Source organism: Anolis carolinensis, chromosome 4, assembly GCF_035594765.1.
Source record: "Anolis carolinensis isolate JA03-04 chromosome 4, rAnoCar3.1.pri, whole genome shotgun sequence".
Classification (NCBI taxonomy): Eukaryota; Metazoa; Chordata; class Lepidosauria; order Squamata; family Dactyloidae; genus Anolis; species Anolis carolinensis.
This window is the reverse complement of record NC_085844.1, coordinates 246,982,735-247,010,716: the sequence shown is the minus strand read 5'-3', so window position 1 is coordinate 247,010,716 and position 27,982 is coordinate 246,982,735. Positions and strand designations below refer to the sequence as shown.

General features: G+C 41.9%; 1 protein-coding gene across 1 annotated transcript; it reads right to left on the bottom strand.

Moving 5' to 3' along the window:
* On the bottom strand, positions 1-27,640 carry pdyn (prodynorphin). Its single transcript, XM_003226686.4, has 3 exons — positions 27,240-27,640; positions 5,577-5,721; positions 1-2,559 (listed from the first exon to the last, which is right to left on the bottom strand). Exons 2-3 carry the CDS (start codon positions 5,703-5,705, stop codon positions 1,906-1,908), a joined length of 783 nt encoding a protein of 260 aa, XP_003226734.2. The 5' UTR covers positions 5,706-5,721; positions 27,240-27,640; the 3' UTR covers positions 1-1,905.
* Positions 27,641-27,982: the final 342 nt, after the last annotated feature.

The window sequence follows — 27,982 nt, the reverse complement described above, 5'->3', positions numbered from 1 at the left end:
TGTTTTTCTATTGCTCTTTATTCACATTTGATTTCCACAGCATTTCAAGTAGTTTCATCTGCTGCCCTCCTCTATTAAGGGGTGTTCCTATTGAAACGATTGGAATTTATTCCCATGTAAATAGGCATACAGTTGTGCTCTGCTCTTATATGCCCTGCCTTTATTTTATTTTGTTTTCCTTTATTTTTATTGACTAAATCAATCCCTTCACTTCTCTCTAAGGGGAAAGGCTAAAAGCAAAATCAATATCTGTTTTGAGACAGGCGGCAGATGACATTTCTATCTAGTTATAGGTTGGTCTCTAGTGGGCAAATCCAGAGAGGTGAGACTCAATCCCTAAACCCAGAGCAAGGAAATGTTTTGTGAGTTCGTTTGTTTATTTGTTTGTTCATTTTTGGACAGCCTGACACTCCCCCTTCCACAAACCTGGAAACGATAAAAAAAAACCCAGTCATCACTCCACATTTGCAGGTTTTACTTTTGCAGATTTCATTATTCATGGATTTGATTAAGAAGTTAACCATAGGGTTGCATTGGAAGCTGATCACTGGGTTGCATTGAAGGACCTAGACCAGGGGTCCCCAAACTAAGGCCCAGGGGCCGGATGCGGCCCTCCAAGGTCATTGACCCAGCCCCTGTCCTAAACTTTAGAATTAGGGTTGACCTAAGTCTACCTGGTCTTTGGAGGTCTCTTTGCTTACCTATGATCTTATGAGATCATTTAGATGGTCTTTGAAAGTGTCTTTGCTTAGTTACGGCCTTATGAGACCATCTAGATGGCTTTTGGGGGTCACTTTCCTTACCTTTGGTCTTATGAAACCATCTAGACGGTCTTTGAGGTCCCTTTCCTTATCTATGGTCTTCTGGTGGCCTGATAAGATCATCTAGATGGCCTTTGAGGGTCCCTTTCCTTACCTATGGTCTTATGAGACCACCTAGATGGTCTTTGGAGGTCTCTTTGCTTACCTATGGTCTTATGAGATCATCTAGATCAGGGGTCCCCAAACTAAGACCCATGGCCCTGGCCTCTGTCCTAAACTTTAGACTTAGGGTTGACCTAACTCTGAAATGACTTGAAGGCACACAACAACAACAATCCTGATTTTGGACTATTTCATCACAGTCCGTCCTGCCAACAGTCTGAGGGACCATGAACTGGCCCTCCACTTAAAAAGTTTGAGGACCCCTGACCTAGACATTCCTAGAGATAACAATTTTCCGCTCTTTTGAAGGTCTCCCTGTGCAATTCAAGGGTCAACTTCCATATTAGAGCAGTGGTTCTCAACCTGGGTCCCCAGATGTTTTTGGCCTCAACTCCCAGGAATCCTAACAGCTGCTAAACTGGCTGGGATTTCTGAGAGTTGTAGGCCAAAAATATCTGGGGACCCCAGGTTGAGAACCTCTGCATTGGAGAAACTAAAGATTTCTATATTTATTTTACTCAGGTAAAAATTCACATTTTCCCCATTCCCATGGGGTTCCTGCAAACATTACTTCATTGAATATGGAGGACTGACTGTAACTTCTCCAAAAACTGCCCAAACCAGAGATTTGAGATGTTCTTGCACTGCAACTCCTAGCATTCATACTTAATATACATTCATACTCAGTAGTGAGGAACACTGGGAGTTGGAGTTCAATGAAATGCAGAGAGCACATGATTCCCACCCTGGTCTCAAACCCTAAAGTTGCAACATTCCACCCTCAAATTCATTGAAAACCCTCCTCATCATGACATCAAACTGGTCTTTCTATCATCAAATTGGCAAAGGGTTCCAGCACTGCTTGGCTGAGCATTGGGAGTTGACGGGGAGAGAGGCAACGGTTGACATGGATGACCTACACAGTCTCTACTTGGAAGTATTGCAGCCGGAAAAGAAAGTGGTTTTCTGCAATGGGAGGCATCTATAGGTCAGAGACCTCCCCTGAATAGGCGTTGGGTTCCTCCTCAGACCGCGTGGTCACCTTGAACTGGCGCCTTAGGAACCCTCCGTAGCGCTTCTGATTGTCCCACTTGAGCTTTGGGCGGATCCTGCGCAGGAAGCCTCCGTAACGTTTGTGGAGGCCCTCCAGCTCTTGCCCGTCGTCTTCAGTGGTGGATACCATTTCGTAGCCTCTCTTGGGGTATTTGCGGAGGAATCCCCCATAACGTTTTGTCTCATCCTTGAGAGACCCCGTATCCGACTCTGCCCCATTGTAGGCCAGGTCTCCAGTCTCAAGCACCGCGGGGTAGTCTTCCACCCCTGGCTCCGAGGCCGCCCTCTCTCCTACCTTCCGGAAGAACCCACCGTACTTCTTGCTGACGCCACCCTTGTTGAGGGCGTTCTCACGCAGCAGGGAGAAGATCCTGTTCTTGTCCAGCTTCTTCATGAATCCGCCATAACGTTTGGCCAGACTGGAATATGGCTCCTGGGGTCCTTCCTCCTCTTCCTCCAACTGGAAAGGTCTCTTGGCCTCCTCCTCCTCCATCAAGAAAGGAATCAGGGTGGACAGGCTTTCTCTGCACTTCTCCCATTCTGCCCTGGATGGCAAGGAGCCTTGGCACTCGAGGGAGCAGATCTGCAAGAAACCAACAAAAAGGGTCTTCCTAGTTCTCCACAAGGATCAGAAAGAGGTCAAAAAAGACTTTGACGGTTCAATAGAAATGGATGCAAGCCTTGTTATTTAAATGTTTTATAACTACATATATAAAAATATATTTACTGTATATACTCGAGTATAAGCCTAGTTTTTCTGCCCTTTTTTTAAGACTGAAAAAGCTCCCCTCGGCTTATACTCAGGTGAGGGTCAGGGTTGGCTTATATTTGGGTCAGCTTATACTTGAGAATATATGGTACATTTATTATTTTTCTCGGAGCTTCCAATGGCCTAGGGGATAAAAGCCTCGTGACTTGAAGGTTGGGTTGCTGACCTGAAAGCTGCCAGGTTAGAATGCCACCCGGGGAGAGTGCGGATGAGCTCCCTCTATCAGCTCCAGCTCCATGTGGGGACATGAGAGAAGCCTCCCACAAGGATGGTAAAAACATTTAAAAAAACCCATCCGGGCATCCCCTGGGCAACGTCCTTGCAGACGGCCAATTCTCTCACTCCAGAAGCAACTCTGGTTGCTTCTGACACGAAAAAAAAATTATTATTATTCTCTATTATTATTGGTATTATTACATTTATTATTTTTCTCTATTATTGTTGCTACTATTACATTTATTTTACTCTATTTTTATTATTATTACTAATACATTTATTATTCCACTCTGATCTTATTATTATTTTATTGTATGACACAGCAAACAAGATAGACATGCTGGATTTTATTTTATTGTATGACACAACAAACAAGATAGACATGCTGGATTTCGTATCACAAAATCAGAAGTCGAACACTTCCCAAGTGTCTAGGACTGTGTGATGTATTTTCGATGATGCGCACAGATCCCAGTAGGGTGGCCTTTTGCAGTTGGCAGATTGTGATTTTGTCAATGCCTATTGTTTCCAAATGCCGGCTGAGATCTTTTGGCATGGCACCCAATGTGCCAATCACTACCGGGACCACCTGTACTGGTTTCTGCCAGAGTCTTTGCAGTTCAATCTTGAGGCCCTGATAGCGGCTGAATTTTTCCTGTTGTTTTTCGTCAATGCAACTGTCACTTGGGATGGCAACATCAATTATTATTATTATTATTTTTATTATTATTAGTGCATTTATTATTTTACCCTATTTATTATTACATGTATTATTTTCCTGTATTATTTATTATTATTATTATTATTATTATTATTATTATTATTGCATGTATTATTTTACTCTATTATTATTAAAAGGATACATAAGCACATTTACATTGAAGAAGATGAGAATAATGATTTAATCAGAGTTAGACAGTCTTATCTTAAATTTGAGCTTTATGTAAGTATTCAAAAACATTTAACCTACTGATGCCTCAATTAATGTAATTTTATTGGTATCTATTTTAATTTCTGAAATTTACCACCCTTGGCTTATACTGGATTCCTCTTCTGGCCCTCTTCCTGGCAGTGAATGAGCCTATGGGTGCAGTTCCATTGAAGAATTAATGCAGCTTGCCATACATTTAATTACCATGGTTTGATGCTTTGGAACCCTAGAAGTTGAGATTTTACAAGGTCTTGAGCCTTCTCTGCTGAAGAATGATGGTGTCTCAGCAGAATTCTATAGCATTGAACTATGGCAGCTAAAATGGTTTCAAACTGCATGATTCTACAGTAGAAATGCACCCTTTGACAGCCACAAGCAAAACCCCTGCAACAGGTCCTTGCCATAGTCTCACTAGCTAGTGGGAGGGATGGAAAGTAACTTTTTCTTGCATAACAACAACAACAACAACAACAACAACAACAACAATTTCAAAGACTCTGGCAGAAACCAGTGCAGGTGGTCCCGGTGGTGATCGTCACATTGGGTGCCATGACAAAAGATCTCAGCCGGCATTTGGAAACAATAGACATTGACAAAATTACGATCTGCCAACTGCAAAAGGCCACCCTACTGGGATCTGTGCGCATCATCCGAAAATACATCACACAGTCCTAGACACTTGGGAAGTGTTCGACTTGTGATTTTGTGAAACAAAATCCACCATAGCTATCTTGTTTGCTGTGTCATACAATAATAATAATAATAATAATAATAATAATAATAATAATAATAATAATAATAATAAAACTTTATTTTTGTATGCCGCCTCCATCTCCCTGAAGGGACTCGGAGCGGCTCACATGGGGACAAGCCCAATCAGCATCATAACATCATAAAATTGACAGTTTAAAACGCATACATCATACTTAAAAACAGAATAATCAAACCGTAGTTTGAAACAGCATAAATTTATAAAAGCATGAAATCATAAGAACAATCTTAATCAATCATCCACGAGTCAGAGTTGAATGGGCCTCCTTTGCCCAGTCTGTCACCTGAATCTTAAGGTGGGCTGGGATAGGACTGGGTTAGGAGATATTATTTAGCTAACAAGTTGCAGATCTGAGATATTGGTATATGTTGTAAGCCTGAGTTACAACACGTAGTTGCACTAATTCATCTTTATGTTCATAGCAGAATGCATCTTGTCGCTTTATGGCTTGCTACTGAGAGAGGGAAATTGGAAATTCCTCTGCTGGAGTGGCTAGTTTGGGGGAAAGTAGCATCAGAAAATACAGCTATGGAAATGTTTCTGTATTATCATAGCTTCATCTCCTGACTGAGGATTTTGTCTATTAATAGAGCTTAGCCAGAATCATGTTAATGGCATAGTAGGTGTGTGTATCCTAGGTTATGCACATATATGATTTCTTCTAGGCGGCTATTTTCTAGCCCTTTCCAGCGCATCCAAAGACATCCACCAAGATGCTGCTGCTGCTGTTGTTTATTAGCAAGCAACTCACACGAAGAAGTGGCTGATATGCTTGATTAAAGTTACAATAAATGTGTTTTGTTGAACAGGGCTTCAAACCTGATAAGAATTCAAGTGTCACACTTTATCTGCAGAATTTTATTCCCTCGGCTAGGCAGGAATAATAAACCGATGGCCCGTGCCATAACTTACCAAGGGTTTGATGGGCTTCTCTACATCCTGGACCTGCAGAGCACATGCGGAGCATTGAGTAGCACAGTCTCCAAAAGCAGAAGGAGCCAGACAAAAGCAAATGCTCAGTCCCAAAAGCTGCCACGCCATTCTTCCCAACTGACACCTGAAGGGGCAGAGGGGGGGGGGGACATATGATTACTCATTCATTTTGGAGGAGAAGCAGTCATGACCCATAATAACACAAAATACCAGCGGCTCTGACACAGCAAGAACCAGTGTAACATAATGGTTTGAGCACTGGACTATGAGACCAGGGCTCAATTCTCTACTGGGTCCGGGCTGTGGCACAGCTGGCTAGTAACCAGTTGCAATAAATCACTACTGACCGAGAGGTCATGAGTTCGAAGCCTGGGTCGGGTTAAGCCTCCGACCTTTAATAGCCCCGGCTTGCTGTTGACCTATGCAGCCCCGAAAGACAGTTGCATCTGTCAATTAGGGAAATTTAGGGACGCTTTATGCGGGGAGGCTAATTTAACTAATTTACAACACCATAAAACTGTCAGCAAAACACGAGGAAAGGAATGAGGAAGTACAGCCACTACTGGATGGTGAAGCAACAGCTCCCCCTGTGGCCAGAATCGTGAAGCTGGAAAAATGTTTAAAAAATGCCTCTGAGTCTGTCTACTGTATGTTGTTTGTCTGTTGGCATTGAATGTTTGCCATATATGTGTTCATTGTAATCCGCCCTGAGTCCCCTTCGGGGTGAGAAGGGCAGAATATAAATACTGTAAATAAATACCCAGCCATAGGAACCCACTAGGTGACCCCTCCCCCCCCCCAAAAAAAAACCCGTAATAGGTTCATCTTAGGATCAGCATAAGTTGGAAGTGACTTAAATCCACATGGCAACAATGGAGCCAGCTCCCAAGCCTTCTTAGGATAGATAGATAGATAGATAGATAGATAGATAGATAGATAGATAGATAGATAGAGATATTGCACTTCAGTGGAACAACACAATAGCAGACCATGCAAAAGGTCCCAGGCTCACTCTCAGTGAAGAATGTTTGGAACTAAGATAATCCATCCAACCATTGTGTGCTTTCAAGTCATTTCCATCTTCTGGTAACACTGTCTGTCTTGGCAAAATGTATTCAGAAGAGGTTTGCTATTGCCTTCCTCTGAGGCCAAGAGTAACTTGCTCAAGATCATGCAATGTGTGTATGATCAGGGATTCGAACCCTGGTCTCCAGAGTTGTAGTCCAACATTCAAATTAGTATATATTCCTGGTTCTCAAACATTGCTCACACTGTCTGAAATTTTTCAATCGTCCTAGAGCAGTGTTTCTCAAACTGTGCTCTTCCAGGTGTTTTGGGCTTCAGCTCCCAGAAATCCCAACCAGTTTGCCAGATGTTAGTATTTGTGGGAGATGAAGTCCAAAACATCTGGAGGAGCAGAGTTTGAGAAACTCTGTTCTAGAGTGTTCCCATTGATTTGACTTGCATGTGGCCCTTTTTTGCCAAGACAAAGGATTATTATGCATTGTTATTCATTACCATCAAGACCAGCTTTGACTTATGAAGACCCTGTAAGACCCTCAAGACATCCAGTCAGCCACAGCCCTGTTTAGGTCCTGCAGGCTTCCTTGATGGCATCAATCCATTTGTTTTGTGGATTTTTGTGAGGGGAAGCCATAGGGAGGAGGGAGCAAGCTTGTTTTCTGCTGTCCTGGAGACTAGGACGTGCAGCAATGGCTTCAAACTACAGGAAAGGAGATTCCACCTGAACCTTAGAAAGAACTTCATAACTGTGAAAGTTGTTCAGCAGTGGAACTCTCTGCCCCAGAGTGTGGTGGAGGCTCCTTCTTTGGAGGCTTTTAAACAGAGGCTGGATGGCCATCTGTTGGGAGTGCTTTGAATGCGGTCCTCCTGCTTCTTGGCAGGAGGTTGGACTGGATGGCCCATGAGGTCTCTTCCAACTAGAGGATTCTATGATTCTATAATTATTTTTCTTATTGCCTTCCACCTTACTAAGCATTATCCAGTTTCCAAAAGAATCACGTTGTCTCATAATATGGTCAAATTACGACAACCTCAGTTTGGTTATTATGACTTCTGGAGAGACTGGGATCCATTGATTTGTCTTTTTAGCAATTGACAGTATCTTCCAGCACTGCATCTTAAAGGAGCTGGTTCTCTTCCTATCAGTTTTCTTCACTGCCCAGCTTTAACAACATACATGGAAATGGGAAATAGGATGCCATGAACATAGGAGGCAGCACATTTGAAAGACAAAATGGGCAAGGAATGGCTGTGTCACCCTTGCTTTTCCCACCTTTTGTCTACACAAAACCCTTCTCATCTCAAGCATGGAAATAATGCAGGTCATCTATATCCTTCCACATTCAAATTTGGAATAGATTCAGAGAAGGTGATTTCTGAACTGGAGAAACATATACGGAAGAAGAAGGGTAAAGCATCCTACATGCACATCTTTGTTCAAATGGGCAGCATTTTCTCACTAAAAGGAAAAAACAAGCCATGAGCCTGTGCACTTCGTATGCTGAGCCCACTTTAGCCCTGTCTGATTTAAAACATATTCCAATATCGCTTGGAGCAAGAACAGTCTCACAGCCCATTAAGCATAGATTTCTTGTCTGCCATCAACTGTCGTACTATAGCAAAGGGAAAGCCAACAATGAATGACAGATGGTCCACATTTCTATAGCCTTCAGCTTGGTGTAAATAGGCATCAGAGTAGTTTGCACTGGGTCCTAACACCGCAAGATGTTTGCATAGCCACAGCCATCGCCAAAATCCGACACTAATCCACTCTGAGTCTTGCCATGTATTCTTCATTTGTTGTATGCACATGCTTGTATTAGCTGTGCATTTTGCATACTGGGTGATGGCTGTCATCGTGCTTTAATCATGTTGATATTTGCTTGCACTTAGATAGGATGAGGCTACTGGAGAATGGCATTTTTGTCATTCGCTAGGGAGTGTTTCTTAATGCCTGGCAGACTTATGGCTGCTGCTGCAAAAAGTGGGTAATAACTGCTGAATAGCTCCAATGCCATTCTCATGAGAGATCTGGGTGAGAAGATATCTGGGTTGTTTTGCTTTATAAGCCAATGGGAGGAAAACCCATGGAAGAGAGACTGGCCTTGCTTATTGACACATGGGTGAAAAAAAACCCCACAGAATATTTGCATTATTTTACATTTAACTGTATTGTGCCGTTATTCATGCCTTGCATCTAACAACATCCATTACATGGTGAACATATTGGTGCAGCATAATAAAACAGCAGGTGACTACGCAGTAAAGATGGAAAGAAGTCCTTGCTACCCTGGTCATTTAAAAGCTATCACCCAATTGGGATTGGCAGCTGTCAAACCCAGAAGGCACAAAATTGCATGCATGGAGTATAACTCTCCACACATTTGTTGTTGCTGTAGCTGTTGCTGTGTGCCTTCAAGTCATTTCTGACTTATCGCAACCCTGAAGCAAACTTACCACAAATTTTCTGGGGCTGAGAGTGTGTGATTTTTCATGGTTGAATGAGGAGTTTCATGGCAAAGTGGAGTAACAAACTCCTCGCTCCTGTTGCACCCTAGCACTGAGACACGCATTCACCCAGCACCACATCAGAGTCCAGTGATCCGGTAATAAAAAGTTTATTGAAGAAAGTATATAAAAAGAGAAAAAGGAAAATCCAAAAGAAACAGTCAGGAACTTGGAAACATGAACAGCAGACCAATCACCATTAGCAACATTGTCTCCTCTGAGATGCCTGAAGCCAAACCACTTCATTTAAGCCCATCCAGGTACCCATGACATTATGCCTAACACATCTGGATTTCAAAGTCTTATCTCGAATCCGCTGGGAATATCTAGTTTGCCTGTTTTTCACGCCCTGTGTTCTCAAGTCTAATCTACACTCCCTTGAAACCTCCTCGCCTTCCCAAGGCCTTTTCTCAAGGGAACTAGTATTTTCAGTTTCCCTTGTTGCCTGGGAATGATCTGAAGAATTCCAAATATCAGTCTCATCTGCCTGCAATTTATTTACAGCATTTATTTACAGCATTTATATTCTGCCCTTCTCACCCCGAAGGGGACTCAGGGCGGATCACATTACACATAAAGGCAAACATTCAATGCCTTTTTAACATAGGACAAAGACAAACAAACATAGGCTCCGAGCGGGCCTCGAACTCATGACCTCCTGGTCAGAGTGATTCATTGCAGTTAATTGCAGCTGGCTTGCTCTCCCACCTGTGCCACAGCCCGGGCAATTTCCCCTGAACATTCACAGATGCCTCATTTTGGAACCCATCATCCCCCTCATCCTCTGAACATTCAGAAAAATCCTCTGACACTTGCTAGACTACAACAGCTCCAGTCTTTGTTGAACACTCAAACCACTACACCACACAGCCTCTGGACTCTCAAATCTCAGGCCCTGGCCCCGTATCTCTCTTTCCTTCAAGGTGAATAGGAGGAATCTCAGGGTGAGAGTATTGCCTTGACAGCTATGTATGTGTGCATATTTTCATTTTTCCTGCTGAAATTTCAAGTCCTGGGGCAGTCCTGGAAAACTCTAATCTACATGCTGTGGATTTCAGCCCATAGCTGTGAATAGAATAACCTTCTGTGGATGTTCTGAATTTTCTTTGAGATCACCTGGAATTTATGACCCTACATACAGTGAGCACCCATCATTCATTTATCTTCATATGAAAAACTACTCTACTGAATCTACTGCCAATCCATTTCTTTAGGCAACCTTGAATGTTCCTATTATGATAGATGAAGATAGGGAGGTTAGAAATGTTTTTTTCTTTGCTTTCTCCTCATCATGAAGAGCTCTCTGCTGTTATCTTTTCTCCGACATGAAAATGACGCAGATGTTTCAGTTTACTTACATTTCAATGTAATATTCCCAGAGCACATTTCAATTAATCTGAGATCTTTTCCCTGGACCCCAGCTTTAAGGGCTAATATTGCATTATACTTCTGCAAACTTTGTGATTTTCTTAAGCCCACTGAAAACTCCCCTTTTGTGCTTTGGTGCCATTGTGGACAAGTGTCTGTGTTGATCCCTGCGTTCAATGAGTGACCAAGTTCTGTCTTTCAATTCTTACATGGAAACAGTCAGAAACAGTGGTAATAATCTATCTATCTATATATATAAAAGGGTAATGAAATTTCAGCCTAGGACAAAACAACAAAACTACACATTCCAGAAACAGTAAACTTGGCAGCACAACCCCTCATCCATGCCTCTACGTTCATACAACAAAAAGAAAAGAAAAATAAACTCCTAATTACAGGGAGAGGAATAATTTTTTTTATCCAATTGCTGCCAGAAGGCTAAGCTCCGCCCACTTGGTCTCCTAGCAACCCACAGCCCAGGGGACAGGCAGAGTTAGGCCTCACTTAGGCCTCTTCCACACTGCCTATAAAATACAGATTATCTGATTTTAACTGGATTATATGGCAGTGTAAACTCAAGGCCCTTCCACACAGCTATATAACCCATTTATAATGGACTTAATATCAGGGAAAACCTTTACCCTTTACCTTAACTACCACCAATTCCTCAATACTTTATTTCCCATACCGCCATACTTCACCACAGCAACGCGTGGCCGAGCAAAGCTAGTCTATATATAATAATAATAATAATAATAATAATAATAATAATAATAATAACTTTATTTATACCCCGCCACCATCTCCCCGACGGGGACTCGGGGCGGCTTACATGGGGCCTTGCCCAGGACAATACAATATAACAAAATATAAAAAACAACATATCATAATACAATTAACCAATACAATTGATAAAATATACAGTACAACACAAAATCAAGAAAGCAATCTTAACAATCTAAAATGCACATAAATGTAATGTGCATTTTTTCCCATGGAGTAAACAACAAAACCACTGAACCAAATTTGGCTACAAAAGACATAGTCATCCAATCCATGTCTTTCAATCAAAAAAACCTAGAAAAATAAATTCCAAATAACAGAAAACCCCAAATTGCTTACCAACGTGAATACCACTGAACAGCCTTGCAGCTTCAAAGCCAGGCTGCCTCCTATCCAGAGGGATCCTAACCACCAGACCATGCCACAGAAATGCGTGGCCGGGCACAGCTAGTAATATAATAATAATAATAAAATTTTATTTGTATTCTGCCCTATCTCCCCAAGGGTAATGGTCAGCAATAAAGCCAGCAAATATATGACAATTGTTAAACACGAACTCCCTGAACTCTTTCCTCAAGCCCAGCTCCCCAAATCCTATGCAGACAACAGTTCTTCTCTTTGGATACAGAGCTACACTGTAGAATGAATGCAGTTTGACACCACTTTGACAGCCATGGCTCACTGTTAGGGAATCATGGGAGTTGTAGTTTTACAAGGTCTTCAGCCTTCTCTGCCAAGGAGTGCAGGTTCCTCGCCAAACTACAAATCCCATAGCAGTTAACGTGATGCCAAACTGCATTATTTCTATAATATAGATGCACCTGAGGTCCTCTTTTGAAGCTGCTTCCTCTCCAAAGCCGTGGCTCTCCATCTCTGGCCTCCTGAACACAGCAGGCAAAGCCCAGAGGGATCTGTTTTATGACTCCCTGGAGATCACTTTTGGTTCTCTTTCTCTCCCTCTCTCCTGCCATTGCTGACTTCATCATGCCCTCTAATTGGAGCTGATGGAGAAATATGCTAATGGTTGCCATCTTCATTTGTGCTAAATTAAGATGTAATTTGAATGATATGCATTATCATATGTCGAATTATCGACGTTAGCAGAACATAAATTGTGCCGAGCGGCTGGATGCAGCTTCTTCCCCGGGCATGATTCACTCTCTGATAACAATACATCGCAAGCATTCGGCACCTTTCATCTCCGATCACAAATTGCCTTAAGAGCATTCAGTAATGAAGCCTCCCCAACTTGACTGAAAGATCCGAGCATATCTTTAAGGGAAAGGGAATTGGAAAGAGATGTTTTACAGAAAAAGAAGGAGGAGAAGAGCTTATGTAGAGGGAGAAAAAGAAGAGAAAAAGTTCCTGAAAAGCTAAGGTTTCATGAGACTGCCCAGGTGTCAACATACTGGTCAGTTTTACATCTACACAGTAGAATAAGTGCAGTTGACACCACTTCAGCTGTCATGGCTTAATGCTATGGAATCACAAGAGTTGTTTGACTTCTCTGCCAAAGTTAGCATTGAATTGAACCCCCAGTGGTGCAGTGGGTTAAACCCTTGTGCCAGCAGGACTTATGACTTGAAGGTTGGGTTGCTGACCTGAAGGTTGAAGGTTGGGTTGCTGATACAACTCGGGAGGAGCGTGGATGAGCTCCCTCTATCAGCTCCAGCTCCAGGCAGGGACATGAGAGAAGCCTCCCACAAGGATGATAAAAACATCAAAAAATCCATGCATCCCCTAGGCCAGTGATGGCCAACCTATGACACGCGTGTCAGCACTGACACGCCTAGCCATTTTTGCTGACACGCTGCCACATGCAGATTGATTGTATGACTAATGTCTTTTGTGGCCAAATTTGGTGTGATTTGGTCCAGTGGTTTTGTTGTTTACTCCATGGGAATTATGCACATTACACACACACACACACACACACACACACACACACATATATATATGTCGCGCTTACTTCAAACGACCAGCATGAACACAGACCAAAGGTAGCTGTTATCAAAACCAATCTTTATTGAAGAACACACGACTTGGGAAAAGTCGAGAATGACATAATGTTTACACACAATCATTTTTATCACCTTTGCTACAACGTCACACCACACGTAAATATCATCACCAAACCCCACCCCACATATCACATTTCTACCACTACAACACCAACTATTCATTAAAGCTGTTTTGATTCTCACTCCAAAAGTTCCCATGCTCCGGTGCCAGGTGTCTGCATGAGCTATCGGGGAGTGCTTGTTGTTATGGCTCCGATTCCAGAGCTTGCAGACTCAGCTCTGGGAATTGGCTCCATGACATATATATATATATATATTATTGTAGTATATTATTATATTATTACTATTATATTATTATTATATTATTCATTATTCATGATTACAATTGAAACTACAACCGAAAGAAATCAGCATGGAAACTGCAAGAGGTACCATAGATGGTTGTACATGGAAATAATGGTAGTAAATAGTTTTTGATTTATTAAATACAGTTATATATTACAATTATATATTTTTATTATTTAAACTATATATATTGTGAAATTATGGGGGTTTTTTCTCCAAGTCATGCTAGGTTTTTTGGTGAATTTTGACACACCAAGTGCAAAAGGTTGCCCCTAGGCAATGTCCTTGCAGACAGCCAATCTCTCACACCAGAAGCGACTTGCACTTTCTCAAGTTTTTCCTGACATACAAAAAAGCATTGAAAAAAGCACCTCTGTGAATTCCCATCTAGAAGTACTGGATGTTGTTGCCTGAGGCAAAGCAGCAATATTCAATTTGAAATTGCAAAAGGATAGAGTCTTAGGGTTGGAAGCGACTGTTTAATCCAAGTCCCTGCCATGTAAGAATACACAACCACAGCACTCCTGAAATATAACGATCCTGTTAAAGACTATTAAAGAGGGCGAGTGCACCAATCCATTCCATTGATGACTGCTTCTGAGAGTCAAGATGTTCTTCCTAATGTTTAGACCAGGCATGGGCAAATGTCAGCCTTCCCTCCAGGTGTTTTGGACTTCAACTCCCACAATTCTTAATATGCTTTTTGAACTCCATAGCTGTGCAGAGGAAGAGTTGCACCTATGGTTGTGCAGTAGCTTTTATATCATGCTTACTCAAATCTAATGCTCACCTTTTTATCCTCAATTACATCACCCAAACTGAAGTGTGCATTAGATTTCATGGCGCATTAGAATCATGCCTGTGCCATCGGGCAAGAGATCCCAACTGAGGATTAAAATCATTTGATGTTGAATGTAATGTGAGGTAGTGGTGGTCATGAAAGTGCTGGTGGGAAGCTGCACCCCTCCATCAGATTTTTTTGTGGCCACTATTGGCTTCTCTGGTGGCTTGGTGTGTTAAAGCGCTGAGCTGCTGAACTTGCAGACCGAAAGATCCCAGTTTCAAATCCAAGGAGTGGAGTGCGCGCCCGCTGTTAGCTCCAGCTTCTGCCAACCTAGCAGTTCGAAAACATGCCAATGTGAGTAGATCAATAGGTACCGCTCCAGAGGGGAGGTAATGGCGCTCCATGCAGTCATGCCGGCCACATGACCTTGGAGGTGTCTACGGACAGCGCCAGCTCATCGGCTTAGAAATAGGGATGAGCACCAACCCCCAGAGTCGGACATGACTGGACTTAATGTCAAGGGAAATCTTTACCTTTACCTATTGGCTTCTCACCAACCCTTTCATAGTCACTACCACCTTGCATTACATTCTACATCAAAACCTTTTTTGCAATTCACACTTTCAAAACTGAGGTGTGCATTACTTTTGATGAAGCATTATATTCAAGTAAATATGGGTATTTCTTATGCATTGGCTTTTGCAGTAGTTTACCACAGTGGGTTAAATCACTGAGTTGCTGAAGCTGCTGACCAAAATTTCAGCGGTTCAAATCCGGTGAGCAGAGTGAGCTCCCACTGTTAGCCCCAGCTTCTGCCAACCTAGCAGTTCGAAAACATGCAAATGTGAGTAGATCAATAAGTATCGCTCCGGCAGGAAGGTAACGGTGTTCCATGCAGTCCTGCCATTGGCCACATGACCTTGGAGGTGTCTACGGACAACGCTGGCTCTTCAGCTTAGAAATGGAGATGAGCACCAACCCCCAGAGTTGGACACAACTGGACTTAATGTCAGGGGAAAACCTTAACCTTTAACGTACTACAGAATTGCACAGGAGGAACTAGAGATTCCAATACAGTAGAGTCTCACTTATCCCAGCCTCGCTTATCCAAGCTTCTGGATAACCCAAGCCATTTTTGTAGTCAATGTTTTCAATATATCATGATATTTTGGTGCTAAATTCGTAAATACAGTAATTACAACATAACATTACTGCATATTGAACTACTTTTTCTATCAAATTTGTGGTATAACATGATGTTTTGGTGCTTAATTTGTAAAATCATAACCTAATTTGATGTTTAATAGGCTTTTCCTTAATCCCTCCTTATTATCCAAGATATTCGCTTATCCAAGCTTCTGACAGCCCATTTAGCTTGGATAAATGAGACTCTACTGTAATACCATGTTAATCAAATCCATAAATAATCAAATCCACAAAACCTAAACCTGCAAATGTGAAGGGCCAACTGTATCTTTAGTTTGCTTTAAGATCCAGTTAATCCAGTTTGCATTAAGATCCAGTTAATATGCTGTTAAAGTTACAATTTCTATATAGTTTAAAATGTATACTACTAATACCAACAACAACAACAACAACAACAATATTGTCTTTTATTTGAATGTCCAATTTCTATCTATGGTTGTGGAATCCAGACAGTGAAGAACGCTGAGAAGAAGAGAATCAGCTCATTTGAAATGGAGCGTTGGAAATGAGTTGTGCAGAAACCATGGACTGCAAAAAAGACATATGAATGTGTCTGAAAGAATATCAAGCCTGAGCTCTCCCTAGAAACTAAAATAACTAAATGGAAGCTATTGTACTGTGTTTGTGTGCCCCGAAACCATTTCTCATGTATAGCAACTCGGAAATGAAGCTATCACAAAGAGTTCTGGGGCTGAGAGTATGTCCCTTTTCCAAGGTCACCCAGTGGTTTTCAGGGATGAACAGGGATTCAAACCTTATTTTCCAGAGTTGTAGTCCAACACACAAAATGCTATACTATGCTGGTGCCATACCAAGGACATATCATGAGATAACATGCAAAAGACAAGAATACTTGGAGAAGTGGGAGGCAGGACAGGAAGAAGTAGACTGCATTACAGGTGAATAATCAAGAAAGCTTGATATCAAGGGGCCGGGCTTTGGCACAAGCTGGTGAGCAGCCTGCTGCAATAAATCACTCTGACCATGAAGTCATGAGTTCAAGGCCAGCCCATGGCGGGGTGAGCACCCGTCAATTAAAAAATAAAAAATAACCCCTGCTTGTTGCTGACCTATCAACCCGAAAGATAGTTGCATCTATCAAGTAGGAAATAAGGTACCACTTATAAAGTGGGAGGCAAATTTAACTAATTTACGACATTGGAATGAGGAAGTGCCGTCACAGTGGATGATGAAGCAGCTGCTCCCCCCTGTGGCCAGAATCGAAAATCCCCTCAGGAGAAGGTTAAATTGCCTCTGCGTCTGTCTCTGTTTCGGTTCTATGTGTATATGGGCATTGAATGTTTGCCCTATATGTATATAATGTGATCCGCCCTGAGTCCCCTTCAGGGTGAGAAGGCTGGAATATAAATACTATAAATAAATAAATAAATACTGTAAATAAAGCTGTGAGTTTGCAAGACTTGTTGCTTAGTGTATCTTGGAGGTCTCTTGTTCATTGGATCATCATAAGTCAACACCAATGTGACAGCAATTAATTACAAATTTCTTTCAGAGATTAAAAAAAACTCAAAACGCTCTGGATTCTGTGTCGTTGAAGGATTTAATGACTAAAATCAATGGGTTGCTGTGAGTTTTCCGGCTGTATGGCCATGTTCCAGAAGCATTCTCTCCTGACGTTTCACCCATATCTATGGCAGGCATCCTCAGAGGTTGTGAGGTGTGTTGGGGTTTATATATCTGTGGATTGTCCAGGGCGGGAGAAAAAACTCTTGTCTGCCTGAAGTAAGTATGAATGTTGCAATTGGCCAAGTTGATTAGTATTGAATAGGATTGCAGGTTCAAAGCCTGGCTGCTTCCTGCCTGGAGGAATTTATTTATTATTTATTTACAGTATTTATATTCCGCCCTTCTCACCCCGACGGGGACTCATGGCGGATCACATTATGTACATATAGGTCAAACATTCAATGCCCATAAACACATCGAACCGAGACAGAGACAACAGACAGACAGACGCAGAGGCAATTTAACCTTCTCCTGAGGGGATGTTCGATTCTGGTCACAGGGAGGAGCAGCTGCTTCATCATCCACTCTGATGGCACTTCCTCACTTCCTCATTCCAACGTTGTAAATTAGTTAAACTTGCCTCCCCACTTTTATAAGTGGTACCTTATTTCCTACTTGATAGATGCAACTATCTTTCGGGTTGCTAGGTCAGCAACGAGCAGGGGCTATATTTTATTTTTAATTGATGGGTGCTCACCCCGCCACAGGCTGGCCTTGAACTCATGACCTCATGGTCAGAGTGATTTATTGCAGCAGCTGTTTACCAGCTTGAGCCACAGCCCGGCCCCAAAGGAATCCTTTGGTTGGGAGGTGCAGCCAGGCTTTGAAGCTGCAAGGATATTCAGTGCTAATCCAGGTGGCCAATTGCAACATTCACATTTGCCTCCAACAGACAAAAGTTCTTTCTCCCAACATGGATCTTCCACAAATATATAAACCCTACTTGCCTAGTTTCCAAGAGACCTCACAACCTCTGAGGATGCCTGCCACAGATATGGGCGAAACGTCAGGAGAGAATGCTTCCGAAACTCAGACCAAACCTATCTAGCAGGCCTGGGCAAACTTTGGCTCACTCCAAGGGATGAGCTCTTAATAATGTTATGTTCAATATCGGAGGCTTTTCTTTCCAGACTAGAGAAATGAAGTGCTTTCTCCCCTTGGGTCATGTTTCATAACAGAAGGTTTCATGGATTTGCAAGCCCACAAATAAATGTCCGGTAGTGAGGGATGGGATCTGAGAGGTTCCTATATCACCCGGTGTCATTCCTCTGAATCAGCGTTGCTTCTATTGATTCCTCCCGGAGTGATTTAAAGACTCTTCTTAACGGAGGAAAGGCAGTGAATTAAACCCTGCCGTTTCCTGCGGCTGCCAGTTTGCCGGAGTTAGAGACGAGCCCAGAAGATTGCACCGTGGACTGATCCAGACAGAAAAACAACAGCATCAATAATGCAAGCAAAAGACACGACTCGCTTAGAAAAAAGCAACATTTTCAAAAGAAATTAGTAACAGGTTGACATGAAAACTCTTTTGCATACATAATATAGAAGAAAAAGGTGCTTCTATACCAGGCATGGGCAAACTTTGGCCCTCCAGGTGTTTTGGACTTCAACTCCCACAATTCCTAACAGCCGGTAGGCTGTTAGGAATTGTGGGAGTTGAAGTCCAAAACACCTGGAGGGCCAAAGTTTGCCCATGCCTGGTCTATACTCTCAATTAAATGTGTTTTGACACCACTTTAATTGCAATGGTTCAATATTATGGTATCAAATCCAACAGGACTCTTCTGCTCTTCTCTCAGGAGTGCATCTACACTGAAGAATTAATGCAGTTTCATACCTCTTGAGCTGCCACATCTCAATGCTACGGAATCGTGGGAGCTATAGTTTGGTGAGACACTATTTAGCAGGGAAGGCTGAAAACCTTGCAGAACAACACATGCTTGTATCATTGAACCATGGAAATTAAAGTGTGGTCAAACTGCATTAATTTTACAGTGTGGATGCACCCCTAACTTCCCTTCAGTGTCCCCTTTTCTGGACAACTTGGGACGATTCTTGAATTGTTTGAACTAAATAACAAAAGTAAGTACAGTAGAGTCTCACTTATCCAACACTCACTTATCCAACGTTCTGGATTATCCAACGCATTTTTATAGTCAATGTTTTCAATATACAGTAGAGTTTCACTTATCCAACATAAACGGGCCGGCAGAATGTTGGATAAGCAAATATGTTGAATAATAATGAGAGATTAAGGAAAAGCCTATTAAACATCAAATTAGGTTATGATTTGACAAATGAAGCACCAAAACATCATGTTAGACAACAATTTTGGCAGAAAAAGTAGTTCAATACGCAGTAATGCTATGTAGTAATTACTGTATTTATGAACTTAGTACCAAAATATCACGATGTATTGAAAACATTGACTACCAAAATGCGTTGGATATTCCAGAACGTTGGATAAGCGAGTGTTGGATAAGTGAGACTCTACTGTATCATGATATTTTGGTGCAAAATTCGTAAATACAGTAATTGCTACGAAGCATTACTGCGTATTGAACTACTTTTTCTGCCAGATTTGTTGTATAACATGATGTTTTGGTGCTTAATTTGTAAAATCATAACCTAATTTGATGTTTAATAGGCTTCTCCTTAATCCCTCTTTATTATCCAACATATTTGCTTGTCCAACATTCTGCTGGCCCGTTTATGTTGGATAAGTGAGACTCTACTGTAGGATGTATTAATAGTAGTCAATTTTACTAAGCTAGAAAACACTTTGTACAATTGTATTAATATTACCCAATACTTGCAGACCCTACCACCAGATCAGGGGTCTACTCATCTTTTATGAAGAAACAAGAAAATAAACAAGAAAGTTTACTCCATTGTGAATGTAACTGCCATTCATCACACTGTGAATGCAACAGTTTGATTGTCATTTGTAACCATTTATCTGAAATTTATATTCATTTCTTGTACATAATAGAAGCCCTGGTGGCGCAGTGTATTAAAGCGCTGAGCTGCTGAACTTGCAGACCGAAAGGTCGCAGGTTCGAATCCGGGAAGCAGAGTGAGCACCTGCTGTTAGCTCCAGCTTCTACCAACCTAGCAATTCAAAAACATGCAAATGTGAGTAGATCAATAGGTACCACTCCAGCAGGAAGGTAACAGCTCCATGCAGTCATGCCGGCCACATGACCTTGGAGGTGTCTGCGGACAACGCCGGCTCTTCGGCTTAGAAATGGAGATGAGCACCAACCCCCAGAGTCAGACATAACTGGACTTAACGTCAGGGGAAACCTTTACCTTTACTATTGTACATAATACAATGTTTAATGATATTTAATACATTGTTATTATTCCAATAGTGGACACTTGTTAGTTCTCACATAAGAAAGAGCCATATTGATCCAGCTCTTTCTTTTCAAAAGTCATCATCATATGGATGGGAAGGAGAAAGGTAGCTATGTACAATTGCACTGTATAATGTGTGTGGGGTGGATGGAGATGGGCAATGGTCAAGGGCATCCCCGCAAGAGATAATGTTGCTTTGCCAACATTCACCGCTTTTAAAATAATATTACAGGTGTTAAAAGGGTCGAGAGACCACTTCCTCGGATAACAATACCCTGTTTCAGCAGTGAGGGAAATACAATTTGGCAGCAACAGAAGCACCGCTTTCAGAAAAGGGATCACCGCTCCCCCATGATAACCGGATAATAACTACCGTGTATATCGGGAATATTACAATCGCTCTGCTACTCTTAGGGAAGAAGTTTGGGGCTTTGTTCTCAATAAAGCACCTGCAGAGAACCAATTCCAAGAGTGGTAATGACAGCATTCAAAGACTTCTTTATTCCTATGGTTGTGTGTGCCATCTGGTTTTTTCTTTTTCCAAAGCGGTAGAATGCCACTATATCTGTGTTTTGAAAAGACTTCTTGCAAACACAGAGAAATCGGAATAAACCTCTACAGAAACTGGGGAAAGACAGTACATTCCAGAACCTGAAAGACAGGCATGGAAAGGTTTGGGTTGCATTCCTTCCAACTATATGATTCCATGTTTCTCTAATACAGTGGTTCTCAACCTGTGGGTCCCCAGATGTTTTGGCCAACTGGTAAACTGTTTTGGATTTCTAGGAGTTGTAGGCCAAAACACCTGGGGACCCACAGGTTGAGAACCACTACTCTAAAACAAGTTTCCCTGTTAGAGATGGACCATAGACTCGTGAGTTGGAAGAGACTCCAAAAGCCATACACCCAAACCTATTTAATGCATGAGATTCTAGGCCCTATCTACACTGCCATATAATTCAATTTCAAACTGCATTATACTGCAGTGGAGATGGGACTTAGAATCTCATTGAGTTTACATGGTCACTGTAGACCAGAACTGGTGTAGACTCATATAATGCAGTTTGTTGCAGCTTTAAATGATTCTACATTGACCATATAATGCAGTTCCAAAGTGTAGATGGGGCCCTAGTGTAAAATTTGACAAATCAGTGTCAAAGAACATTCAGCGGTCTTAACTTTAGCAAGGGCTGCCAGGCTTTAGCACGGCAGATTAAACCACCAGATGCAGTAAATCTTGTCAATGAAGAGGATAACAGTTAGAAGCCTGGGTCAGAGTGAGTTCCTGGCCTTTAGCCCAGCTTTTGCCTACCTAGCGGTTTGAAAGCAAAAAATGTGAGTAGATAAATAGCTACTCCTTAAAATCAAGGCGGTATTTTAATGAACCCATAAGGAAATGCCAGAAAAATGCTGGCGATTCAATCAAGGAAGAAGTTTACAAACAAAGCTCTTTGATAGAGAGATGGAGTGACAGCACACACACACACAGGGCCGGAATTGAACACAAGCCTCCAAGATGCCGAAGATGGGAAACGCCTATATATATCTCTGTCTATATACCATTGTCTGTCTGTCTTGTCAGTGTATAAACAGCATTGAATGTTTGCCACATATGTATGTTCTGTGATCCGCCCTGAGTCCCCTTCAGGGAGAGAAGGGTGGAATATAAATAATGTGAATAAATAAATAAATTGCCTATGCAATGCAGTTCCAAATTGTAGATGGGGCCCTAGTGTAAAATTTGACAAATCAGTGTCAAAGAACTTTCAATGGCCTTAACTTTTGAAAATAACTGGTAACAAACGAAAACATCCACAAAACCTCAACTTGTAATGTGGCTCTCATTCATGGTATTGGTTTTTAAATTGGTTCTGCCATGATTCATGTTTGTGTGCGAGTGCCTTTGAGTCACCTGTTGACTTATAGTGAGCCCATAAAATCTATTGGGATTTTTTTAGGCAAGGAAGACTCAGAGGTAATTTTGCCAATTCATAGGTCTGAAATATTCATAAAGGTTCACAACTGGAGCATGATGGAAATAGCACTGGGGCATGTTTTCAACTACAGTCAGCCTCAGCCCACATTTGTGGATTCAATTATTTGTAGGTTTGTGTTGTCAAAGGCTTTCATGGCCAGAATCACAGGGTTGTTGTGTGTTTTCCGGGCTGTATGGCCATGTTCCAGAAGCATTCTCTCCTGACATTTCTCCCACATCTATGGCAGGCATCCTCAGAGATTGTGAGGTATTTAGGTTTGTGTATGTGCTCTCTTTTGGAATATCTTAGTCCTTCAGAAAAATTGTATTCTGGTAGAAGTTGACCATAGGATCACACAAGAGGATCTAGAGCAGTGGTTCCCAACCTTTTTTTGACCAGGAACCACTTTGACCAGGGACCAATCTCCAACATTAGTACCAAAAGTGTTACTAATCAGTTTTTGGTTAACTTTAGATTTGGTTTGGCTGTTTGTGGTGCTGATTCAGAAAATTGCATAGGGTAGAACACATCAGCTCTAGTTTCTGGTGCAGAACATATGCCATCCAGTAGTCACCATCTGCTCACCCACAGAAAATCATATTTAATAAGCCTTGGCGCTATAAGAGGATTTCGCGAGACCAGTCGCTCTTGTTGCAACGGTGTAGTAACGGTGAGGCCGTGGACCATATGGTGGTCCACGGACCTAAGGTTGGGAACCACTGATATAGAGATTTCTAGAGACCCATTCTACCAGAAAATAAATAAATTTAATCCATGTGAAAGTGAAAACCCTGCTGTACCTGTACTTGGCCTATTAACATGACCCAAGATCTTGCATCACAATAGCAGAACGTAAAGTGTTACTGGGTATAACAAAATGCCCTCTCTTCAGCCTAAAATCACAGACTCAATAGAATTGGAAGATGTTCCAAAGGCCACCTAGTCCAACCCCATCATGCCATGCAGGAATACACAATGAAAGCACTCCTGACTGCTGACCACCCAAACTCTCCAAAAAAGGGAAATCCAACACATTCTGAAGTAGCATATTCCATTGTCAAACAGTTCTTACATCAGGAGGGCTTTCCTAATATTTAGGCAGCGTAGGAGCATGTAGTGCACAATTCCACCGCCATGGAATGGCTATGCCAAGGTGCCACAAAGTTCCTTTGAAAGTTCAGACTAAAACCCTGGGCAGACTTCTCACCTCACATAGAACCCACCACTTACTCCTAAGACCTCCAAATTCAACATTGTGCTTTCAACTGACCTTTAAGAGTTCTCCAAGGTTTTTGGAAGGAGCTTTTCTCAACCCTACCTGCATATGCCAAGGACCAAACCTGTGATCTTCAACATGAAAGGCAAGTATTTGATTGCTGAGCCACTATAGCCTTTTTCTTAGAAAGCAGAAAAGAGAACAAAGCAAAAAAGGTTGTCACCACTGGCCAGAGGAGCAGAGGGCAGACAGACTTTGTCCAAAAACACCCACTAAGTTCGGTAGAAATTTTCCGCATGCAATCCCTTTAGAAATGGAGCCATCAGAGCTAGTGGGTTCCTCCTCAATAGAGCAGAGAATTCACAATAAATCTCAGTCTGAACTTGAAAGTTGCTATTCAAAGTGCTGAACCTATTTTAGGACTGGGGTTCAGCACCTCGGATAGCTCCTTTCACATTTAGACTGAAATCTCTAATTCTAGGCATTAGGACCAGAACTTGGGAAAGTTCCTTTTCTGGACTACATATCCCTGAAGCTGTTAAGGATTTTGGAAACTGTAATCCAAAACAAAGGAAGCTTTCCTAGCCTTGGTTCACTCATTTGTGTTATAAGGAGGATGTCTAACAAAGAAAAAATGAGATTTGCGGCTGTGCCCATCATGATTTCAGCCCCAACTTTGGCATACTGAGGTTCTATTTAGCTAAGCTGAGGAGGTTATTAAAAGACTCCATGTTAATTCTTCATCCCAAACGCCCTTTTGCTAAAGTCATTGGTAAGTAAAGTTAATTATTGTCTCTTGCTTGGTTTCCTTTGCGCACTCTTTCTCTCCTTAACTAGCAACAGAAGAAGCAACTAGTAGAAAAGGAGAGGTGAAAGGTAATTATAAAAGGAATGAATCCAAAAATAAGCCTACTTTTAATACCATGACCCAAGCCAAAGAAGTTACAGCTTTATTCTTGAATGTTTCAAAGAGTCTGAAAAACCTCTGGAAGAAATTGCTGCAAACAGAGTGGGTGCTGATACATTCTCTCATTTAAACCAGGTGTAGGGCAATGTCTCTAAGCATTTGTGCCCTGAATGCGTTATTCATTAGTTATTCATTAGTATAATTATAGTGTTGAAAATATATCATGAAAACCTGCAATCAGCTTCAAAAGGGAATTGCGTCTTCCTCAACCCATCCCTTTGGAATTCGCCAGATCTAATTCATCTTCAAGAGTCAGCATTTACGCATTGGAACATGACTGGAGACCAGAGTTCAAATTCCCGCTCAGCCATGAAAGCCCATTGGGTGATTTTGGGCAAGTCACACTCTCTCAGCCTCAGAAGGAGGCAATAACAATTATCCCCTTTGAACAAACCTTGCCATGAAAACCCAGTGATAGGTTCACCTTTGTCTTGCCATAAGTTGGAAATAAAATTCCTAAAGACAGAAAACTTTAGCCTGATTTGTAATTGTGCATTTATTTGTTGCTGCCTGCCCACAATATTGCCTCTCCTGGATTCATTAAAAGATGCCCCAAATGGTTCAAAAGCACCAAATATAAATTCTAACAGAAAAAAATACCTTTCCTTTATATTTTGTTTCCAGCCTCAGCTTCCACTCCCATTCTTTGCAAGGATGGTTCTCCCTCTATACAACCTGTTGGGAAGATTTCTTCCACAGGCTCTACTGAAAAAACACAGAAGTTCTTGCAATAAGATGATGTTCACCTGATCTTGCTAAACTGGCTTCATTCCTATTCTAAAACCTTCTGAATCAGTTTCACGTCCACTCCAGTATATTGCTTCTATGACTTTGGAAACACTACTCTTAGCAGGACTAGAGAGCAGAATTCTGTTTGAACGTAAGACTCATCTGATGATGTTGTTTCCTATTAAGTTAAAGTAAAGGTAAAGGTTTCCCCTGACGTTAAGTCCAGTCCTATCTGACTCTGGGGGTTGGTGCTCATCTCCATTTCTAAGCCGAAGAGCCAGCGTTGTCTGTAGACACCTCCAAGGTCATGTGGCCGGCATGACTGCAGGGAGCACCGTTACATCTAATGATTTCATAAGCATACCCTGAAACCAGGAGGATTTTACAATATGTCTAGAGAAAAGGCAGTATGGAGCATTGGTCTGAGCACAAGGTTTGGCCATGAAAGCACCTGGGTGACTTTAAAGGATGGCAATGGCAAACCCCTTTTGAACCAACCTTTCCAAGAACACCTTGTGATAACTTTGCCTCAAGTTTGCTTAAAGTCAGAAATGACAGCTTCAACAACCTTGGCAGAATCATGCCCCTTCTTTCCACTTTGTGACCCTATTCTAGGATTTTCTCGGCAGATTTATTCAGAGAGAGCTTGCCGTTTCCTTCCTCTGAGACTGACTTTCCTAAGTCACCCAATGAGCTTCCATGGCTGGGTGGTGTCCAGAGTCCTTGCCCAATTCACTAATAATCATCACACTTAATAAATGCCCCCTTGACTATTTGCTCTAACTTTTCATGTTCATGTTATATGGATTTTCTTGGAAAGACTTATTCAGAAGAGTTTGGATCTTGCCTTATTGTAAGGATGAGACGGTATGACTTGCCAATGTATTTCCATGGACAAAGGGGGATAGATCCCAACCCAGTACTAAAATTGCTAAACCATACTATCTCTATTCCCTTCTGTTAGTAACTACAAGCAAAGTACACACTCATATAGACATATACATACATAATATCTATGGGTGCATCTACACTGTAGAATGAATGCAGTTTGGCTCCACTTTAAGTGCTATGGAATCTTAGGATTCTTTGGCAGAAAAGGCTAAAGACCATATAAAACAACAGCTCCCATGACTCCATAGCATTGAGCCATGGCAGCTGAAGAGTTGTCAAACTGCATTAAATCTAGTGTAGATGCACCCTATGTTATTCACATATTCTCTCACACTGTACATAGTTGGTCTGCAGAATTGACACACAATTTCAAAGTAGCAACAAAACACAAAGTAAAGTCACAGCCATTTTAAAAAGAATAACTTTTTCTGAAGATAGGTTGTTACAAGGACTGATGTTTTCCTCTCTTTTTCATGCATTTTAAACTTAGCAATGCACTGGAATAAATATGGGTCTTTGCCTTTGGCAGCATTTTCTCAGCTAGCTAATATATTTTCCCTGAATGGAAACTGATGCCTGCACAGAAGTGTCATAAAGATATTTTACCAGAGGCATTGCTAGGAAATGGGGGAAAGTAGGTGTACAATCATCTTTATGCTTCCTTTGTCACCCTTGTTTCCTTTTCTCAGCTTCAACTTTGAACGTCTTATCAGGTTATAGAAAAGGGAAACACGCCAATAGAACCAAACAAATGGCGTTTGCCGCTAATGACAAAAGCCGCGTCGGAGTGGCAGAAATCAATGGCACGACAAAGGCACAAAATCAATGGCATGAAAAAGGAAAGACTGTGGGAGGAAGAGGCGATGTGGCCAAACCTCAGCTGTGGAAGGAGAGGGCCCAAAGGAGAGCAAGTGCCCAGAAAGAGTTGAAGAACTTACCTGCACAAAAAACTCCCAAAGTCTGGAAAATGTCCCAGCTTCTCTCCTGCAAGTGGATGTCCCTCGGAGCTGCCTTTGAAAAGTTCCACTCTTCTCCTCTTTCTCTGCACACTGCTTTCAGGCTTCTGGCATCAATGGGGATGGATTTCAGAGGAGACCCCCTTTTGCTTGCCGGCTCCGGTCCTTCCCCTTTGGATCCCGTCCCTCGGCTGCCCCTCTTTTTATTGACACGCCGAGTCCTCTTGTCACCGAGCCCCAGCTCAGCATAAGCGCTCCAGAGCCAATGGGGGAAAGACGGAAGCGCAGAATAATGAACAGCATCACTCTGGCTCTTTGACACCTCTCCATGGGGGGAGAGAAGGACACCGGGACCCAGCCGATCTTGGAAAGAAAGCTATCTTTCTCCTTGCCTTAAGCAGAAATAAGGAACAAGGCACATGAGTGTGAACAGAGCATGCAAACTTCATTCCTCCAAAGCCAGGGATCTCATTGACAGATCACAGATGTATGAGTGCTGGTGTTTAGCTGCAATAAGATCCTCTTATGTTTCTTACTTATACAGTAGAGTCTCACTTATCCAACATAAACGGGCCGGCAGAATGTTGGATAAGCGAATATGTTGGATAATAAGGAGGTATTAAGGAAAATCCTATTAAACATCAAATTAGGTTATGATTTTACAAATGAAGCACCAAAACATCATGTTATACAACAAATCTGGCAGAAAAAGTAGTTCAATACGC

Excerpts from the sequence above, each read along its gene's own strand:
- pdyn (XM_003226686.4), bottom strand. The coding sequence starts at position 5,705 with ATGGCGTGGCAGCTTTTGGGACTGAGCATTTGCTTTTGTCTGGCTCCT. Across the intron at positions 2,560-5,576 it reads AGAAGCCCATCAAACCCTTG|ATCTGCTCCCTCGAGTGCCA; the intron begins GTAAGTTATGGC and ends GGTTTCTTGCAG.